General features: G+C 39.7%; 1 protein-coding gene across 1 annotated transcript in view; it reads right to left on the bottom strand.

Annotated features, from left to right (window-relative positions):
• Positions 1-578: 578 nt before the first annotated feature.
• The window catches only part of LOC117290365 (neuronal acetylcholine receptor subunit alpha-4-like), a 36,082-nt gene continuing 15,735 nt past the window's right edge, over positions 579-20,925 (bottom strand). Inside the window, exons 2-7 of the mRNA XM_033771725.1 lie at positions 9,110-9,252; positions 8,554-8,598; positions 7,840-7,949; positions 6,367-7,241; positions 5,364-5,500; positions 579-4,599 (exon numbers count right to left, since the gene is read on the bottom strand). Of these exons, the coding sequence (XP_033627616.1) occupies positions 4,462-4,599; positions 5,364-5,500; positions 6,367-7,241; positions 7,840-7,949; positions 8,554-8,598; positions 9,110-9,252 (1,448 nt within the window). The 3' untranslated portion in view covers positions 579-4,461. The remainder of the gene's footprint in view (positions 4,600-5,363; positions 5,501-6,366; positions 7,242-7,839; positions 7,950-8,553; positions 8,599-9,109; positions 9,253-20,925) is intronic.

Genomic DNA, 20,925 nt, shown 5'->3' with positions numbered 1-20,925 from the left:
GAATTTATTTCCAAGAACATGTTTCCCTCCATCCTAAACACTGGACTGTATATAGCAGAAATACCAATTCATATCATCAGCTCCCTGAGTTATTTTCAGGCTAAATATTCTTTTTTTCGGGCTGCAGACTTACATTAGTCAAATGAATAAAAATAAATAAAAAAACATAGATATACCTCCTGCATCTTACCAAGTGAAAAGGGGGACTTTTAAACGGGCCCAAGGCCACACTCTTTCAAAGTCGGTGGTGATACTTGTTAGCCGGCTTGTGGGTCTTATCAAGATGATGTTACTCGCTCATCCTTAGTACTTCTTTCAAAATCTGAGACACTTTTTTTATAAATAAATGTTCCAATGATCAGCTCATTTTCAGGATAGAGTGCGAAAAGCACAACATTCTTTTGTTTTAATTTCATGGAAGTTGAAAATACCTTTAAGAAGGACCTTTAAAAAAGAAAACATGAAATAAGTCTACGGAAACTATTTAATATAAATATCTGGACAGAATGATTATTTATACAGTATTAATCCAATTTTGCCATGATTTAGGCTCATATCCAAGTAACATCCTTAGCTTATACAATCATACACGAGCCGTTAGTTTTAACTGACATGTCAAGTCATAACGAAGTAAAGGTTGTATCTCACTTGTTTGTTCCCCAAAATGAGCAATATAATACAGGAGTGCTTGCGAACAATAAGATAATTAGCTAATCAAAGCACAGTTTTATAAAAAGAAGAAATTTACCAGCCAACGTCTTAACTTTACTGTTTGTAACTTAACTTTACATAGCAGGGTAGTACTTCAGGCAGATTTGTGTCAAGGTGTAACTAAACTGAACCACACTTCTTTATAGTTCATTCCTTCATCAGTGCTGAGCATTGGTGTGTTTCAGATCTCCATCAAATGTTTACAACGTTAAAATTCACCCCAAATAGGCAATGACCCAATATTATTGATGTGTTCAAGCCCGAAAATATTTTTCTTTTTAAACTAAACAGACAATCAAACACCCCAAGAAACAACAACAGTAAGACAACATAAGTTATTCGGAGATAACTGAGTGCGTACCTCATCTGTGTACACCATCGCCAACAGAGGGCGTTCGGGTACTTACCATTGAAATGCGTAGCACAGATCATCAGCCTATTTCTTATAAAAATTTAGTTTTTTAAATAAGATATTAAAATAGCTTATTTAAAAAGCTTTTTCTATTTTCAGGGGTGTTGGTTTAATTCTAGGTTCAGAATTAATCCAGGGAGTCAAACTATAAGCTGGGTCGGTATAAACCGACTGTCTAGTTAAAATGAACAGGAACCATGGTTAGATTGACCCGAATATTTGTCATATGGAACCATGGGCCATTTTGAACCTTAAATCGGTCATTTGAACCGAATTGGGTCGTGCTAAACCGGAAAGTGACCGTCCTTGACCGGAAGTGGGTCTGACCTACTAAAAAACAGATCTTAATTTTGCGGTTTTCTTTCCTCTTAGTCATGGGTATATATGCATAATTACATGCTGAACGTTTTGTCATTACCAAGGTAAATGGCAGTGCCATTTATCAAGGTCAGACGACATCAATCAATGAACCATGGTCAAGAATTATTAATTAAAGCATCTCTTCCAGCAAATGTTCGGCTAGTGTGGAAGATTTAAAGAATAATCATCATACTTTTCGTTTAATATTGAATATCTTTTTGACCTGTAATTGGAAGGTGGTTCTTAGTTCGCGAGGACCCCGCGGTGACGTGCACGCGCGGCTGCCTGCATGCAGCCGCTGGCTTTTTTCAATTTAATACTGGGGTCACGATATTAGTAAAGTACATGGTATTCCATAAGAAACAGTAAAACTGTCCAAGTAAGAATGATTCCCAATACCAAATCCAGCGTGCAACCTTTCAAGGGAACACGATCCTCATCCCCAAAAAACCAGAGGTTTATTCTGAGCAGTTTGGAGTTGATCGTATAAGTTTAGATATTGAAATAGATTTGCATGAAGGTAACCCATCACAAAATAATGCAATTCACAGTCTACATTGTAACTCTTAAGGGTCTATGAAATTTAGGGATTCATATACAGGTTGGGCTGACCTAAAAACCTCACTTGATGGTTCTCGTATTTTGTGAATATACATTTTGTAAACCAACATGGCGACCAGCTAATAGAGTGTTTAGACTTATTCTTTACAAACTCATGAAAAATGTAGACTAATAATTATTGCTAACTCCCTGTCGAACTCCGACCCTCACATTTTATACGATTTCAAACACACTTGTGCATTTGTACCTCGGATCGACGGCTGACCCTAAAACCGGTAAACTTGAAATAAGTATACTCTCTGAACCATTGAGGGTCAGATTGTTGTCACATGGTATCCTTATACCGAATTCAGTACTGAGATAATATTTGATCCAATGGAGGGTCAATTTGAACTTGGCAAGATCATACACCTGGGTCGTTTCGGTTAATGTTGCACTATCACTGACCCAATTATGGGGAAATCCATCCCCGACAATATCAGACAAAAGGTCTTTGCTCTGTGATCTAACCAGGGTCAAGTGGATAGTCACTGATCTATTATCGGAGATGATCGAACACCAACAATAATATCTTATACAGTGTGATAATCATCATGGTCAATGGGGATGCCCGATGACCTAGTGGAAGGAGTCAGTCGAACACTGATATTGTTAGACATGTGATATTGTTAGACATGTGTGACTTATCCGGAGTCGAATACTCACTAGCCCACTGAAGGGGTCAATATTGATCCCAAATAATGATCTGACGCGTGGAACACTTATCCAGGGTCAATGGGATATTAATGGATTATGATTGGCTTATCCAGGGTCAAGTGGATACCCATTGACCCAGTAACTGGGTCAATGAGCTTCCAATGTGAGACTTATCCAGGGTCAAATGGATCCTCCTAGACCAAGTTCTGGATCAATTGAACACTGATAATGTCTGATTACGGGAGGTTTATCAAGGCTCAATGTACTACTCCCGGTGTGGAGTTGAATCGAATCCAATATTGACACCTGACAGCCTTGTCCCTACTCATTTGGGATGTCTGACACGTTGTCAGGATCAACTGCACCCTTATTGTATGAAGGTGACACAATCATTCGCATGCGTTTATAAGTTAACCATACCTCATACGGGGCCAAATGGCCCGCTAAGACATATCCCGAGACACTGTCCTGCTGAAGATCTCATCCTTGAAGGGGCTCAGATCCACCGTCGGCATCAAAAAAAGAACTGCATCCAAGAAGTCATTTTCATGGGCTAGCAATTGGTTCTTATCCTCATAAGATATACGAAATCGTATACGAAATCTGTGCTTGCTGTTAGGTTGCTTAATCCAAATTCTTCCAGGTTAAAAGCTAATTCAAAATTATTTACTCCTTTGTACAAATACATAACTTACCACTGTCTCAAAGACAGTCAGAACACTCTTAACGAAGTTTCGCTGCACAGCTCAAAAGAGGAGTATATTATATATATATATTATTTATATGTAAATTATATCCACTTGTTTCATACATTGAGGTTTTTTGTAGCAATATAATTCCACACGACTAGAGAACCTACGCTTAGCAGAAAATGTGGATAATAATAGTCTATGTATAATGTATAATGGGAAATCACCGCAAGATAATGCATCAATATAATGTTATTTTCGAAAATGTAAACCATCGGTACTTTGCCTTTATGCAAAAACTGCAGCTGAACATAGCCTGTGGATTTTGTTCTCCACAGCCGTAGAATTTGAGAAAGCACTGAGTATACACTGCCTAATCACTCATCGGTGTAAGGAATTTTGTTTAAAGAACAATTATGTTAAAGATGCTTGTCAAATGTAGGCCTAGCTGTCAGAAAATTGTGAAGGTCAGTGTTATTTATACTTTTTATTCAGCATCAAAGTACCTGGTTGATAGGAATTTAAACGAAGCATTTTTGTGGATGAGACTATACACCTTTCACTGTTACTAATTAAGGAGGGTCTGTTCAACATCAGAGATTCTTCTCTTCTTCATGCACCGAAGAAGAACGCCTTAGCGTGAGGGGACTCCTCTTCTTCATGCACCAAAGAAGAACTCCTTAGCGTAAGGAGAATCATCTTCTTCATGCACTGAAGAAAAACTTCTTAGCGTGAGGGGACTCCTCTTCTTCATGCACCGAAGAAGAACTCCTTAGCGTGAGGAGACTCCTCTTCTTCATGCACTGACGAAGAAGAACGCCTTAGCATGAGGAGACTCCTCTTCATCATGCACCGAAGAAGAACTCCTTAGCGTGAGGGGACTCCTCTTCTTCATGCACCGAAGAAGAACTCCTTAGCGTGAGGGGACTCCTCTTCTTCATGCACCGAAGAAGAACTCCTTAGCGTGAGGAGACTCCTCTTCTTCATGCACTGACGAAGAAGAACGCCTTAGCGTGAGGAGACTCCTCTTCTTCATGCACCGAAGAAGAACTCCTTGGCGTGAGGGGACTCGAATATGATTCCCGCATTGCCTGCAAAGACGGCACACAGGTAGGCGATGAGGAAGATGCGATCCACTACCATGGCAATGTATTTCCAATCTTCCTTCTCCTGCAAGGTGGGAAGAGCAATCAATTAACATTTCGTTTATGTTGGGAAAAGACCTAATAATAGTAGGTATGTCATCACGGGGAAAACTCAGTTTCCATGGGACTCTTATAACACAAACCAACATGAAGTAACGGATTTGTGTGGTTATAACTTTCGGTCGTAACAAGGTGTCGAAACAATCATTGAGCTTTAGTGTGGCTCGTATAAAGTAGTGTCGCATAAATCGAACATCGTTTACGTGATCGTGTAGAATCTTAAACATACAGAGTAACCTTTACTGTAGCTGATTGGCACCTTTGCTGCTTTGTAAATCAACATAAAATTGCTGGAAACATTTGACCGTTTAGGACGCGCCATTCTCAATTGCCGTTTCTTCTCGGGTCTGCGGCCTTAATAATGATAATTAATTTATGTATGTAAGTTTCCCATAGGGCAACTCAAAATGCTTATCACCAAATAAAAGTTCACACAGTGTTTTATCAGCCATTGCCAACACAAGGACAACCCCCAAATTCTCTTATAGAAAAGTGTAACGGGTTTTTCCACATGTATTATACAACACACGGTACCAACGGCTTTACGCCCCATCCGAAAGACGAAGCAATAAAGGTTTTCGAAGCATATAGTGGAACCTCACTTAAAACAAGTGTCCAGACCGAGACTCGAACCCACACTCTGCTGTTAAGAAACACCAGTGCGCTTGACCACTCGATGGGATACTCCAATAATATCGCGATAGCCAAAAAAATGAGAATTTATTTTACCCTTTTATCGTCTTCCTCATTGGAGCATCTTGTTGTGAGATACATGATCTCTTCAATTGCATTGTTGACAATCATGGCCTCGGTACACTCTGGATCTACATGTCCAGTAGGCAAGTACCGCAATGGCTGCATGTTCCCTGCGAAAAAAAAGATATAATACAAAAACATGAAGTTATAGTTATTCCGAAGTTTTCTGAAAGTTAAATATACAATTTGTTAATGAACCCTGCAATGGAAAGAAACAATATTAACGTCCAATAAAGGATACTGTTTTTAAAACGAACGAAGCTAAAATGACAGTGCATCAAATAAGAGAGCGAATATATACCGCTTATGTACAGCATTATTTTAACGATTTACGTTAACTTTTCGGTTGCCTCTCATCACACAACTGACAGATTAATCAGCGCGTGTTTGTTTCTAAAATTGTAAAATTCCTTGGAAGAAATGCCACCAAGAAGTGTCATTCGGAGCGCCAACATATCGTCTTCTTTCTCAGACAGCAACCAGTTTTAGTTGCTTGCATTTAAGACGGGAAAAAATGAACGCAGCCAGGTCGTGGCTGGACGGTAGATTAATTTGGTTCCCTCTTGGTTATTAATTTTGGCTCTCATTATTAATTGACTATACATTGATCAGACATAAAGTTTAATGTCTGGCATAAGACTGGTTGTCAGTCACATATCTGCACCAATAAAGTGCAATGGATTGAAACATTTTGAGGTGTAATGTCATGTGTGTTAAAGAGACAGATAATATTCTTATAACACTTGCTGTAGACCAGAGAACTTTGGTTTTATCAGCAACTGAAATGTTACCGATAGATTGTTTAACTTGGGGTGATAAGTACTTTTTAGAGTGGTTTACATGGAGTAACAAGACATAAATATGAATGTCGACTAAAGACCGGTTTGCTCGACACCAGCATCCACCGGTTGTTTCATATCATTGTGCTATTTTATTCCAAATTGGGCACATCTACATTCCCCAATTGGACAATCACCTTGTAAGTCGTTATCCGACTCGTCATCATTGTCCAGCTCAGCACGCATGCGCACTGTGTAGTTATTGCCCTTGTTCTCCATGACGATTTTCCTCGTGTCCAGGAAGTTGGACGGACCCAGCGCATCTCGTGTGATGCTGACCCCGACATTGCGGTACCTCAAAGAGTACCGCTCCGGTCTCTTCATCCAGAGGTACTTGGGTAGTGTGTCTATCATGAGCCACCGTACCCACTTGGGCATGGTGTGGGTCTGGGGAGACCGGAACCGGATGTTCAGAATGAAAACGGTGAATACGATGGACGAGGACACCACTACCATGGTGAACAACAGGTACTTGACGATCAGCGGGAAGTCAGTGGCGTTGGCCGGGATCTGCTGCGTTACCAACAGGAGGAACACGGCCATGGACAGCAATACAGATGTACACAACGCCATCTTCTCGCTGATGTCCGGTGGTAGGTAGAATACCAGGACCGTGTTGAAGGAGATCAGGCCGCACGGCATCAGCAAATAGGCGAAATAGTACAGTGGCTTCCTCCGCAGTATGAAGTGGCAGGTTATATCTATATACAACGACTCACAACACAGGTACTTTTTGACGTTTCTAAAACACGGTGACTCTTTCATGACCCATTCGCCATTCTCCCAGTAGTCTTTCCTGCCGGCCTCCTGCTTGAGAGGCAACAGATTCAGGGCGTCACCGTCGTAGGTCCATGACCCGAACTTCATGGTGCAGTTCTGCTCATCGAACGGGTAGTACCGGACATTGATACGACACGAACTCTTGTAGACTATTGGCGGGAACCAGGTGACTGTCCCGTTGTAGTTGATGTTCGCCCATGTCTTGGAGGAAATGCCGAACGGCCCATCAGCGCTGAAATGTAAAGTGAAGTTGTCGGTTAACTGAAGCTGTGCCATTTTATAACTTCTTCTTATCCTAACTCTTAACCCAATATGCATCAACTTTGAGATGGAAATGACGAAGGTATTGAATGCAAATCTGACAAAGAAGATAACCTGAACCTGCTGCGTCGTCCCCTGTACTTCTCTATTACTTTTACCCCATTCCCATTGCGTTATTGTGTGAATAAGGCATCCTGTGGAATTGTACGGTGAGATCGGACACCAATTGGAACGAGGTGGCTCTCAATTCTTCTTGCATGATACAGATAATTAGTATCAGATAAGTGTTTCCTTAAACATGGTCTTAAAGAGCAAACACTTTACTATTATAACGACGACCCTGCCTATAGGAAATACGGTGCTTTGAAAACTTGAAACAGAACCAGATCCGAACCTTACTTAAAACCCAAAATCAATTTAAGCTTTGCAAGCATTCATTTTGTTTAGCACTCATGCCTTACAATTTGTCATCGTTTCAATATTGGTTCTTCGCAGAGAGTTGATAACTTTTGATTGATAACGTTTGCTACACAGCGCCCCCAAGAGAGTGTATTCCTACTTGTTCTTACTTGTTATATATGAGGATATCAGGAATCCATATCTTTTGTGTAGGGACTTTTATGTTGGTGATGTCAGCAAAGTCTTTAGGATCCCACCAAAGCTTTGGATCCGTCCAAACCTGCAAGTAATTTACAACATAAATTAATTTAAAGCAGCAGTTACAGTCATGATTAAAAGTAATTATCCAAACGAGGAACAGGTACCCTCGTGTCACTCGGGATTACTCGTTACCAAATACAAGCGATTAAGAACGACTACGCACGATAAATTATCAAGCTTGCGAGCTCCCTAATTGGGAAAATAATTCGTTGTGAACCCAGAAGACTGACACAGAGTTCCTATTTCCCGACACACAAGTTTTGTCCCAGTAAAAGATGGACAAAACTTTATACTATAAAGCCGAAAAATGGCTACTGAAAAACAAAACGATATTCCTGTTCTACCCCAAAGACATCATACATTTCCCTCCCATGCAGAATATGACTTTCCTATAGGATGACTTTTAAATGGCAGAAAACAAACCAAAACTCAACCCAAATTGTGTTCGTAAATGTAGCCCACAGTTTTTTTTAAGTTTAGTTGTCACAACAACATAATTTACAGTGTTTTAAGACTAAGACTTTCAGTAGGAGAACATTGACTCTTCAACTAATCATTTTCCACTCTTACTATTTTCAGAAATGTTAAAGTGGTTTTTATTATGCACATATTCAAGTACCAACCTGTTTCATCCAAACCTTTGACGTAAAGACCTGATTTTTCTCGTCCTGTAAATAAGAAGAAGAAACAAAAACAGTACATTAAAACGCTTGTGTCTCGAATAAGTAGACAGGTGCATGTAACTTTGTCTGCCAGTCGGTGTGGTTTTCGCCGTATTATGTTTACGTCCGTATACCTTAAGGGTGAGATTACGTACAGACATCTGGGAGAAAAATGACTCGTCTGCGTGCATTTTTCAAACTAGTTGAACTATTATTTACTACTATACATTGTGTCTTATCCCTACACATAATAATTGGTCATAATTCAAGTTTGTTGGATTTTGTACCGCCAAATAATGCCACCGTTCATGTGGTACAATATGTTATTAGCAACGTGCGGTTTGTCAACCCATGATCAACCTGTCATAAAGTATTAGGCTTACCTCAACTGTTGTTACATTGTTTCGTTAAACTTTTGGTATACGTTTATATTTATGCTTCGTGACCACTCGCTTTTGTTCGAAAATACAACTACATCACATCTGGAAATGGACCAAATTAATAATTCAATACTCACAACATCAACTATTTGTGTGACAGCCAAGTCGAAATACACAGTCAGGATGTCTGTGGCGTTGACCACCGGTAGAGGGCGCTTGTTATAACCGTTTTCGAACAGCTGATGGTGCAGCCGACCCTCTGCCTCTGACGCCATACAACCTGTGGGCAAAAACAGAAATTAAACTTGTCAGTTATCAATCAATGAAAGTTATTAACAGGCAGTTTACAGTAACAGAATACTGCATTATCGATTGCGTGGATTATGTTCCCATGTTTTGCTCCCTATGAAAGACCTTCGATTTTCGAGCCTATGTTGGTTTTGTGTCATGGCGTGTTATACAGGTATCTTGTAAAGCAGTCCACTAAAATCGTGATTTAATATAATTACAATAACATGATGTTTAATTATTGTACCGCGATCTTTGTGGTTCTATATGTGATTTTGATATGAGTTTAATCAGCCGTGGCAAAGTAGTTTCACGTTCGTGTTACGATAATGATTTGTGCTGGGGAATTAAATTAAAATCGTTATTACGTGAAATGTACGTTTTTGAATACAGAATCCCACAAAATTGCATGTTTCTTATGATTTAAAGCGACTGCATCCAAAATAGCAACAGCAGCAGAATTAATCAAGAACAACCCTTTTTCGATGACTGTACTCTTTATGAACAAATTGAGCTTACACGGTCAAATAAAAACCGAGAATCCTAGCATTGAACGAGGATTTGTATTTGCAGCTGTACCGTCTATAGTGTCAATCGACCGGTAGGTTCGAAGTATGGATGAAGCCCACGATCCTCGTAAAGCTCTATTAAATAAGAAGCTAATCGGGGTGTATGTTTTTTTCGATTGTATGTCGGATAGGCTAAATCATACGGGATTATGGTGGAAATAGTAGTGTGCATATAAATAGTCCAATAATTATGTTAACCTAGTTTCAGACACCATGAACCAAAAGGGAAATAAAATCAGTAACTGTCCGATTGCTGCCTGGTATAGCAGAACTAGTGTAGTAACATTTGGCCCTTAAGCACTTCATAACCGGTGAATGACATGTAGGAATTGTGTACCATCTCCGTTGTTGTTGCTGTGTAAAACTTCTGGTTGATTCTCGCTCAAAAGGTATGGCTGGTTAAAATGTACGTTTGTTTGGCACCACTGCTAGCCCAGGTAGTTTACAGTGGAATTTCGTTACGGTGCGCGTGCAGTTTGCCGTTTCGCTCAAAACCCACAACAAAAACAAAACACACGAAAGTAGGTTTAACAGACTAAGTGATTTTTAGTCTGGTAAACCTACTTTCGTTTCTAAAACCTGCATCCGTTTCTAAATAATAATATGCATATCGATAAACGGAATTATGCGAACAATTTGTTCAGATTCACACATTCGAAAATGGTTCATTCTGCACTGTTACAAACAACTTTGCACCATGTTTACAAATCGTGTCTCCAAACCACCTCTAGCATCATGCACGGCTATGTCCCTGCACTTCACAAAATCTCCAATATTCATATCAACCATAAGACTATCAATCAACGGCCTTGAGTACCGCGGCGTGGGCAATTCACGCCGAGATATGTCCACTAATTACGGCGACGACGACCGAATGGCACGCGCTGCTGTTTTATTGCCATACTTACCCGGTCGGCCGTTTACCAATTACTATCAAAAAAGTGTTTGGGCGGTGAGAAAAAGTCGGGTTTAACGGTAATTCTTTATGGACTTCAACTTAGAAGATAATGCAGGCGTGCTGCTTCGCTAATAAATAACTATGCATCACCAAGCGATTGTAATACTTTGAGTCTCAGTGATGCCACTTACAGCGTTGAAGCAATTTAATTTCGATCAGTACAGCTGAGGTGAACAGTAGTTCTTACTCTCTCTCTTCTCACGAACTTTGATCTGTTCTTATGACTATTTTTGTTGTAGCCGCTCAAAGAGTCAAACGTTGTAAAAGTTGCCACACAAGTTTTTACGTATGTTTTAAATGTATATAACTTTTGCAAATGGCAATCCAATTTAGTATACCCCAAGAATGACAAATCTTCAAGGGCAGAACATTTTGGTGTGATCATTGTAGGCCTTGCAATGTAAATTTTAACATTGTAGCCAACTCTGAAAGGGCTCTGCAATGCAAAAGCACATGCAAAAGGGAGCAGCCAATCAGTGACGAGTAAGCACGTGCATTTTGTAGGCCCGCGAATGACACTCATTAATTGTTACCAGGCAAATTTTTCCCACTTACAGGGACAACTTTGCTTAGGAAAAATGCTTTAGTTTCTTCATTCTTAAGGTCAATAGCAGATTATTTGTATGTGTTACCAATGCGTGTTGCGTGTGAGCTACAGACTAAGAAATTGGTATTTATAAGACAGCAATTCACCCGTAAATCAAGCGATTTAGAGTTTCTTTAATCAGCCTTAAATACGTCATGCTTAGTGAAACGGTTGCTTTGGTTACCCTTGACATTGAGAAGAAATGGCGAACACACTAGCCAGACAGAATGAGGAAGGGCGCCACGACCGTTCATGCATTGAACGCTGATCTATTTATAGCTAACGCATGTCCTTGCAGAAAGAATTATATTGTCGAGGTAGGATTTTCTCTTTCTTCAAGAAAAGCAGGAAGTGAATAAATCCTAAAATAATTGCTGCTCGGCGGATGTTATTTATGTGTTTACTTCACATAGTGCATGGTTAATCAAGATATGATTTGTGCACATAGCGAGCAAAGCTTACCAGCCGGTATTAAGGCACAGACTCGGGTATTCCTGCTATTTGTGTGGCAAAGGTTGTCTCAGGCAACTGCGTGTAAATACCAAATTAACTTTGATGAATACCAGCATTACTATGTGGAACGCACGAGATTGCATTATAATTATATGGATTACAGAAATCTTTCGGCAATGTCATCAACTCAAGAAAAGACTATACGTACGGAATTCAGAAAAACAGAAAATGCATTGACGATTGACACGTAAACCAATAGTATGAATGAAATTCACTGTTTTCCTTTTGTACTATAACGTCCGAGACGAGTTAAATGTCTTGACAACCGTTTGGGCAGGATTGTACAAAATATAGAAAATCAAGCACTCCAAATATAAATTGCCAACGAAAATGGAGAAAACAAAAGAAAACGTAAAACAAACAACGTTTAAAATACTATAGGGAACCTTTCTTTTAAACAATCATAAATGAGAAAAATACCAACAGCGATAATACTTGTGTTATTCGAGCAATGCTTCGTGTATTGGGTTCCACAATCCACACGATGTATAATTTTATTCACAAATAAGAATTCTTCAAAGTAGATCAAGAGGTACTAGAGGTGGCGCGATTCATCCTCACTCTGTCTCCACAAGATGAGCAGAGGAGGATCTTAAGTGCCTCCATCCGACAACATTGACTTCAAGATGAAACCCAGGAGCGGGTTGGTTGAACCCGAGTGGCGTTCGTTCGGGCAGGACCCAGTTTTAGCAAAGATGCCCTGACCCCAAGGCTGTCAAGTTAGTTTGTGTTGGTTGACCGGTGATGATGAAGCCTGGGTGTGGTCAAAGTAGGGTAATAACTCTGGCAATGATGGACATTCCAACATTATGGGATTTAATTAACTTGACCACAAAAAGGTCAAAAAACGTTCAAGCTTCGACCCAAAAGCTGTCAAGTTGGTCCAGATTGACCGGTGATGAAGCCTGCATGGGTGTGGCTCGGGTAGGCTTATGATGTTCCTGGTAATATTGGGCATTCGTAAGAAGGTCAACACACTTCCAAATCTGGATTCTGACAACAATCTAAGATACGTGCTGCTGACTGACAAACAATAATCAACAACATTAAGTGCACAGACTCGAGCTCCGATGACCGAGTCATCTGACCGTGAGTTCGAATCCGGTCACGATGTTTTTTTGTCTGTTTAGGCAAGACACTTCTAACCATAAATGCTTCTCCTCATACAGGAGTAGGTACGTATACGTCCAAATGTGAAGAATGTTGAATCATGATAACCTGTGCGACTATTTGGCTGTCGGTGCTGCATACTCCAAAGGAGTGGAAGATATTTCAGGCATGCTTAAGGCTCAATGTATATAGAAGTAATATAGAGGCGGCGAATTGTTGCAATGGGTGTTTCCCCAAAAGTTACCCATCAACTCCTTGCACCCAAACATGGTTTCCCACCCAGTACCTATTAAGGTGAACACTTGGGTTGTCAGCGCCTTTCATGAAATCTATAGCTGGGTCAAATTCAGGTTGGCTCAAAGATACTGGAAACTCACACCTCTGTTTGTCATTGATGTACCGACTAAGAAGTGGTAGGTTGTACATCGTACATTGACACTCCAGCGCTCTTTACTTCTGTATTGCCAGGTGTTAATGGTATCGTTGCGTAGTGTTGAATTCCTAGCGTCAGACTGTAGGGTTCAGAAGTACTCGTTACATCACATTCACGTATACATGACGTTGAATGACCTGCTCTGGTTTTCTTCATGTAGCATTGATGTTGACATTTACTCGAGAAGAACATGCAATTAATTCGTATGGTGTTTGCATCGATCATTATTAAAGGGATAGATCATTTGCATAGCTATTTTATTGATGACTGCGTCTAAAATGGTACGGCTATACGGCCGTTGCTAAGAGTGTTGCTCGGAACGACCTATGTTCAACGTATGGTCATCAGCCACAGCCGTGTAGCTGCAGTCACCAATTCGGACACGGCCTATATGGAGCTATATTTTAGTTCGGACTACAATACCCAATTGGCTTACCAAAAATGTCTGAAGGTGCGATAAGCGTTTCCTGTAGTAATGTAATCCCATATTTAGTCAAAAATCAGATGTCTCTCTAAATGTGAATGCCGTCTCTGATTGCTGACACCAGGTGCAATATGAGCCGTGCGGAGACCCCGCTCTTACAGCCTCGCTTGACACTCTCCCTGCTCGGCACGTGGCGGCACGCGCCATCACGCTACGCCAAGCCACAGTCCCCCATTGAAACAATCCCCTATGCCTGGTAAGAATAATGCTTTTCTGTGCTATAATCGGTGATAGGGTAATTATCTTAGAAAACAGCCCCTGGGAATGGCCAAACATTAAACACGGAGGGGAGTTATTTTCATGAACGTGTAACATGTTGGGCTTTAGGTGGTAAAACAGCACTCGCAATATCTAAATCGAATATAGAATAACAAGAAAAATATGCGGTTAGGTACCAAGCCGTTCCAAGGGGCCAAGCTCCTGGGTAACTCGGCGGATGTCCGGCATCGGGAAGATTAAAAATAGTGACACTTTTTCCTAGCAAGACCATGGTGGAGATCGGTCATACCAATCCTAGTTGTATAACTAAAATATGGGGTTGAACAAGTCAAATGCAGATTCTTCAAATGCTATTGTCAGACATAACTATTTCAAATGAACTTTCAGATGAAACTACAATGCAGTACTTGTCTTCAATTTTCTGCTTATCAAATCAGCTCCATACATACTTGTTACATTTTTCCTGATTATTGCTAACTTATATAGGATTTGAGGCATTGCATAGTGAGGTATCAATGTATGTTTGGTTTGCGGTAACACCATGTGTGTATCTACTTGCCAGGTAGAGTTTAATCTTAGAGAACTGTCTTGCTTTATTCTCCCGAACCTCCGATAATATCTACTCCGCGGCAGTAGAATAAAGCAAGACAGTTCTCTAGGACCAACCTCTACCTGGCAAGTAGATACACACATGGTGTTACCGCAAACCAAACACATATTGCTAACAAATGTAGGGCCTACTTGTTTGTTACGAAAGTTTAGGAAATAAATGTCTGAATTAAATTGAACTGAAATTCCATGTGTGCGACACGAAAACTTACATCAGGGCAACGTGCTTTTCCGAGTAATGTTTGGTTTAACAAAAATATAGATTCAATGAAATATAGGACACAGTTGAGAACTGAGTTCTATTTACTTCCCAGATACCAATACAACACGAATATTGCTATAATCTAAAATCGTTTGTATGAGCAATCATGTGGCCAACTATATCTACCCCTGCTGTGTTTTTTAATAACTACTGATCGTAACATTGAACTTTCCCTCATCCTGGAGTCATTCGCCGTCTCGGTGTTCACCGTGCGTCACACGCTCGACGGTGGGCGGGCAGGGGCCGCCGGCACCCACGGCTCTCGCCCGGACAAATCACCACTTTTGTTTCTCAGTTATGTTTTAGTCTTCTTATAACATTCATCACCAGCAACTGCTTGGAAATTGTCCTGTCAATTATTGTTAATGAGGAGCTGTTGAAAGGTATCATTTAAAAATACTAAGCACCGTGGAAGTCTTTTTGACTGAGCTCATGAGCACAGGAGAATTCTGGTCAGCATGACCAGTTTTAACGGGTCAACTTGGGGTCAACATGACCTGGACTCTGAGTCAGTTGAGTGTGTTTGGATCAAATGCATGTTGACTATACAAAACAAAAAGTATGACCTATACCGACCTGGGTCAAATCAGCCTGACCCGGTGCCAAAACAACACTGCCCATTGGTGTATCTGCAAAGCACACAGGACAATCTTTTAGCACGTATTATATGCCAAAATATAGTTACAAGTGCTAAACAATTTCCGGGTCCAGACAAACATTCGGATAGATGGACGGTTGGGCAATATTTAGCAAAAATGAACAGTATTTGGTAGGAAGTTTGTGGACATTTTGGTAGCAACAATATTCAACAGGATCGGACAGTATTTGACACTTTTTAGAAATGACCTGATTATTTCTACGCTCAGCCTCCCATAACCCTCTAGTCCCTGCACCGCCCGATTTTGCTGAATAGGTAATTGGTTTTCAAGATACTTCCAGTAAATTACTAGAATCGTGGTTTAAATTTCAGAGGATGCCAGTGTCATTTTCGGTAATATTTATTAAGAAGTAGTAAGTCCCTAGGGAACAACAAACGCCTTTCGTTAATGGCTACCGGTAATTTGTATGGCGATTATTTTGGTTTAAAGGTTGAAATGAACACAATAACCTTTCAATGCTTTTATCTTGCTCAATGCTCATACTGATTAATTGCTAAGGCATTAGTTTTCGACAATATCATCAGTGATGAAAGACAAATTAATTTGGTTGGGTAACAGCTTAATTATTTAATCATCATTAGCTTCGACATTTTACAAGTCAACTGTGAAGAGGAGACTTAATAATGAGCTAACATGGATTGACCAATGCGTATAATGAATATCTCTAGTTACTTATGACGCTACTTTGTTCTACAAAAACAAGCTAGCAAGGTTTCCTCCTACTGCATGTTATAGTGCATCGCTTTAGGCGGCTTGGCTGTACAGTGACAAAAATTATGTATTAAAACAGTTTATTAATTTTTCCGACCAAAACAAATGCTTAATTTTGAAGATAATGTATGTTACGATGATCAAAGGACGCACAGACGGCTATGCTGACCTTATGGTAATGTACGGATATCAATCAGCAACATGCGAGAGCCTTGGCAGGGGGTGCACTCTATCTGACCTATCGATGTGGACATAACATACACTCATCATACATACACTGGTTGAATAGAATCGACATGATGACTGCATCGAGAGATAAAACATCATTGGAAGGGTACAACCATTCATGTTATCCTCTGGCTTCCAATCAAAACACTATAATGCAATCAATGTGTGAAACTTTCATCAAATTAGGTGAGCATGCTTTTCGTGAGAACATCAAAATGTTCCTAGTGTTTTTGTTATAAACGATTTGTGTAACTTAATCTCGTGTTAAAGTCACCTGGAAATAGATTTTTTTCTTTCTTTCAAACATAAGAGTATATGCTTATGAACCATTAAACAATTTTTTTAGTAATTGTTTAAAGTTGTTTGGGGGCTGACTCCGCCTACCCCTTTTGTGACGTCAATCGAGGCAGACTTTGCCTGCAATGCGTATAGTAAACACACGTGCAAAGTGCATGTATGTAAAGTCGTGAGTTTGTACAATTACAAAAATGTGTTTTTCTGCATTCGGCAGCAATACACCTGGTCGGCATTGCCGGAAAAATGCAAAACAATCTTTTTTTGAAACGTACAAACTCACTACATGGACCGTACATGTACTTTGCAAGTGTGTTTACTCTACGCACTGCAGGCAAAGTCTGCCTCGATTGACGTCACGAACAGCGCCGTCTCGGGTCGGGGCCTTCTCTTAAATTTGTAAATAACATAAGAACTAATTTGTTTAAACCTTACTTAACTGTTTATTCACATTCCACTCATCAAAACACATATATTAGTGACAAAAGCTTCATTTTGAAAAAAATACCACTCCCAGGTGACTTTAAGGTCGATGACAGCAGGGCGCGTTAATTTATCATATAGCCATATACTAGCGTAACCATAATAACCATAACCATAACAGTAACCATAAACATAAACATAACGTTAGCATGACCAAAGCATTACCATTACCATAACAATAACCATGCAAATATTGTTTTTTCACATTCATAAAAAACGGTACAAAACCACATGACAATCAAGCAATCATGTGTACAGCGTGTGTCTTTTTAATATAATATAAAAGATCGAACATAACATTCATGATGTTCCCGGTTTTGCCTACAAGATCCCTCTGACAGTGCGTTAAGGGCTAAACTTAATTGGCGAGATCAGTTTCCTCGTCATCGAGATCAATACTAACGCAGATTCATCGTAATTTCAACTTAAATTCTCTATGATTATTAATTTATTTCAATAAGTTACACTGGTAAACCAATCTAAATCAATAAGTTAAGAAATTTTAACCTGACGCACAGTACAAGAGATGAAGCGGTTAATATGTTACTTTATTTGTGTGTCTTTTTCCTGTCACATGAGATCAATGATGAGAATATATTCCTATCGATATTTCCACCTGACTTTGCCTTAATGTGATCGCAACGTAATATCCATTTCACTGTTTTAATTCAGGAACTCCTACCAGATCGATCATGAAACTCGGTAACGACTGACATTCACCGTCACCCTATACCCCACCCATGCTACCCTCTTCAAACACTCTTACAAGCAATGTTGCAAAAAGACGCGAAATTGAACCATGTAATGGAGATCTTAGCCAGTCTTTTCACAACATGGGTTGTCATGGTACTCGCACGGTGATTGGCTTTTTTGTTAGGAAAGTTCTTTTTTAAAGAGAAGTTTCAGCATTGTACTTTTAAGACTGAGTGCATTTCAATCTGGTCGTTTAGCAGAAGCGATCCATATTTTGTCGCTTTTTAACACACAAAAATGTTTCATGTGTTTCGTCATACATGTTGTAGTAGGATGTAAGCTAACTCTTGATTTATGGACCACTATGGGTCATTGCTCTTCTCAATTCCTCTTTCTTCTTAAGTCAGCAACAGATTCTTCTTCAGCCAAAAACATAATCAAAAGTAATCCGGACAGATTGTCTCTAAGCCAAAGTTCTATACAGAAGCTCACGGTGACATATCTTCCAATTTATCAACCCATTCCCCTGCCGTTATCCACGTCTAATCCCCCATACAGTATCATCCTTTTTTTCTCATACTATCTTCCATGAATGAGTAGTACCGGTTTGCTCAAGACATGATGCTATGTCTCACTGTGGAACCATTTCCGCTGATTGCTACAAGTTATGCTGCAAGCAACGGCTATTTTGTTACCGGTCGCCCTGGGACCACGTAACGCGAGAACTCCGTAAACCCAAAGGCGCATAAATACTCCCAGGAAACTAACACAGAAAAGTCGACGGGGAAAATCCCAAAATAAACGCGCCGTGGAGCGAATTCTCAAATCATTCAAGCTTTCGCAAATAGTGTGGGAGAAATATCCACGCGAGTAAATGGTTTTCGCGCTAAAATAGCTGCCAATTAGGTTTGGGTTTATACTTACTAACGAAGAGGGTCTCAGATTTTAGGTAGGGAGTAAGAAGGGATTGTTTTTCCTTTTAGATTATGAAATTCCATCGGTTTATATTTGAAATTGTGCATATTGGTGTAGCATTCGGCAATTTATAAAGGTTGGCAGACGCGACCTGAGATCCTCAATGGGTTTATCTTGTCATATTATGTGCTAATTCCTTGAATATTTGGTATCAACTAGATATCGTGTGATGTTATTTTACTTCAACATCAATGACTGACAGTAGGTCGTTGACGGGCATGGTAAGACATAGCTGATGGTTATTGTTAGCCAATATAAGTAAAGACTGCAGTTGTTTCAGTTCGAACTGCTTATAATGATACTTGAGAAAAGTTGTGGGCCTACATCATTTTCCATAAACTGCCTGTATTCATTAAGATTACCACTATTTATGAAGGATTTGATTTGAAGATTGTATGTATTAACAGTATCTAAAGCTGCTTCACATGACATTAATGAATACTGTAAAGCGCCTCAGTCAGTAAAAAGTATTCATATATAATGGCAGCTACTGTAGCCCATAAATGCGTATATAGTCCGAACCCATGAATGTAGACTGGATTACACCCATATCATATTGCTGAGTGTTGATACAGGCATTCTTTTAAAGACCTGTTACTTAAATACTGCTTAGCAAAATTTTCTTTGATTGTTCTCTAAGTTATTGGTATAAAAGTAAAACTTTAAAGTGTACCATCTACAATAGGTGCACCACTATGACGTCACTTAATAACGAGCCTGATGCAAGACGTTTGTTATTCGTAACCAAACTCGGGTCGTACTTCAAAACTTCAAACGTGAATTTTTTCAATAAATGTCAAATGTTAAATGTCAACATCAAAACAACTTTGAAATTGGATCAGCACACTTAATAATAATCAAGAGTCCCATGCCTGGTAACGGAATTATGCACCAGTTGGCATCACACACCATAATATAGAACGCCAACTTCCGGGGCCCGTAGGCAGGTCTTATGATCACCACCCTATCCCCCCTCTCCTCCCCTAATAAACACAGTGGATTCCATGCCAATTTCTGAACAGTGTAATTTCCAGTGGGTGTCTGGTTAAATATGTTATCTTGGTCCGAGACGGCTTAGATTGAAACCTTGTCCTAGGGCTGAACAATCTTTATCTCTAGTGCAATGCCCAGTGCCCCGCGCCATTCTCTTCACAAAAGCAGCAGCCGCGGCTCCTTTTTCAGTCTGCATTATTCCTGATGAATGCTCCCAGTTTGGCATTACAGTGCATTATTTTGATCGATGTGTAGTTTCTTTAAATAAAATAATCAGGCCACTAGACGTACATGAATAAGCCAATTTTGAGACATGGTGGACACACTCATATGACACTATGGTTTAGGTAAATTTGTCTGCACCCAAAGCAAACAGTGCGGTGCTATATTGTCCACCATAAAAAAAAGTTAATTGGATTATGTGTGATTTGACGCTTTGGTCTGTGTGTTGAAGCAGAGTTCGTTTGAGTCAATGAAACTGTTGCAATTTAGTTCTTCCATAAATGAGCCTAAATCTATCATTCCAGCTAAAAACGTTTACCAGGAAAAACATAATCAGCATTCACAAAATAAACATTAACACTGTATCAAATACATCAAACTATACACGCTCTTTCTCCGCCTTCAATCTTCACAAATTGCCACTGTTTTCAAGAAGAGCCTATAACTTACTTAAGTGCCTTGTTTTGTTTAATCAAAAAGGGAGGGCATATATTACAATAATTGCATTTTGCACTTTCACAAAGGCCATCCCCAAAGATACATGTAATGGATTGCAAGAGAAGAGTGTAAATCTAGGTTAAATCGTTTTTTTCAGGTGTCAAGAGGAACCACTAATGTCAGTGAGCGCGCCCCATCCATTTCAACACGTTATTCAGTTGTTGTT

This window comes from Asterias rubens, chromosome 5 (genome assembly GCF_902459465.1).
Source record: "Asterias rubens chromosome 5, eAstRub1.3, whole genome shotgun sequence".
Taxonomy (NCBI): domain Eukaryota; kingdom Metazoa; phylum Echinodermata; class Asteroidea; order Forcipulatida; family Asteriidae; genus Asterias; species Asterias rubens.
The sequence above is the reverse complement of the archived record's forward strand: the minus strand, read 5'-3'. Positions and strand labels throughout refer to the sequence as shown.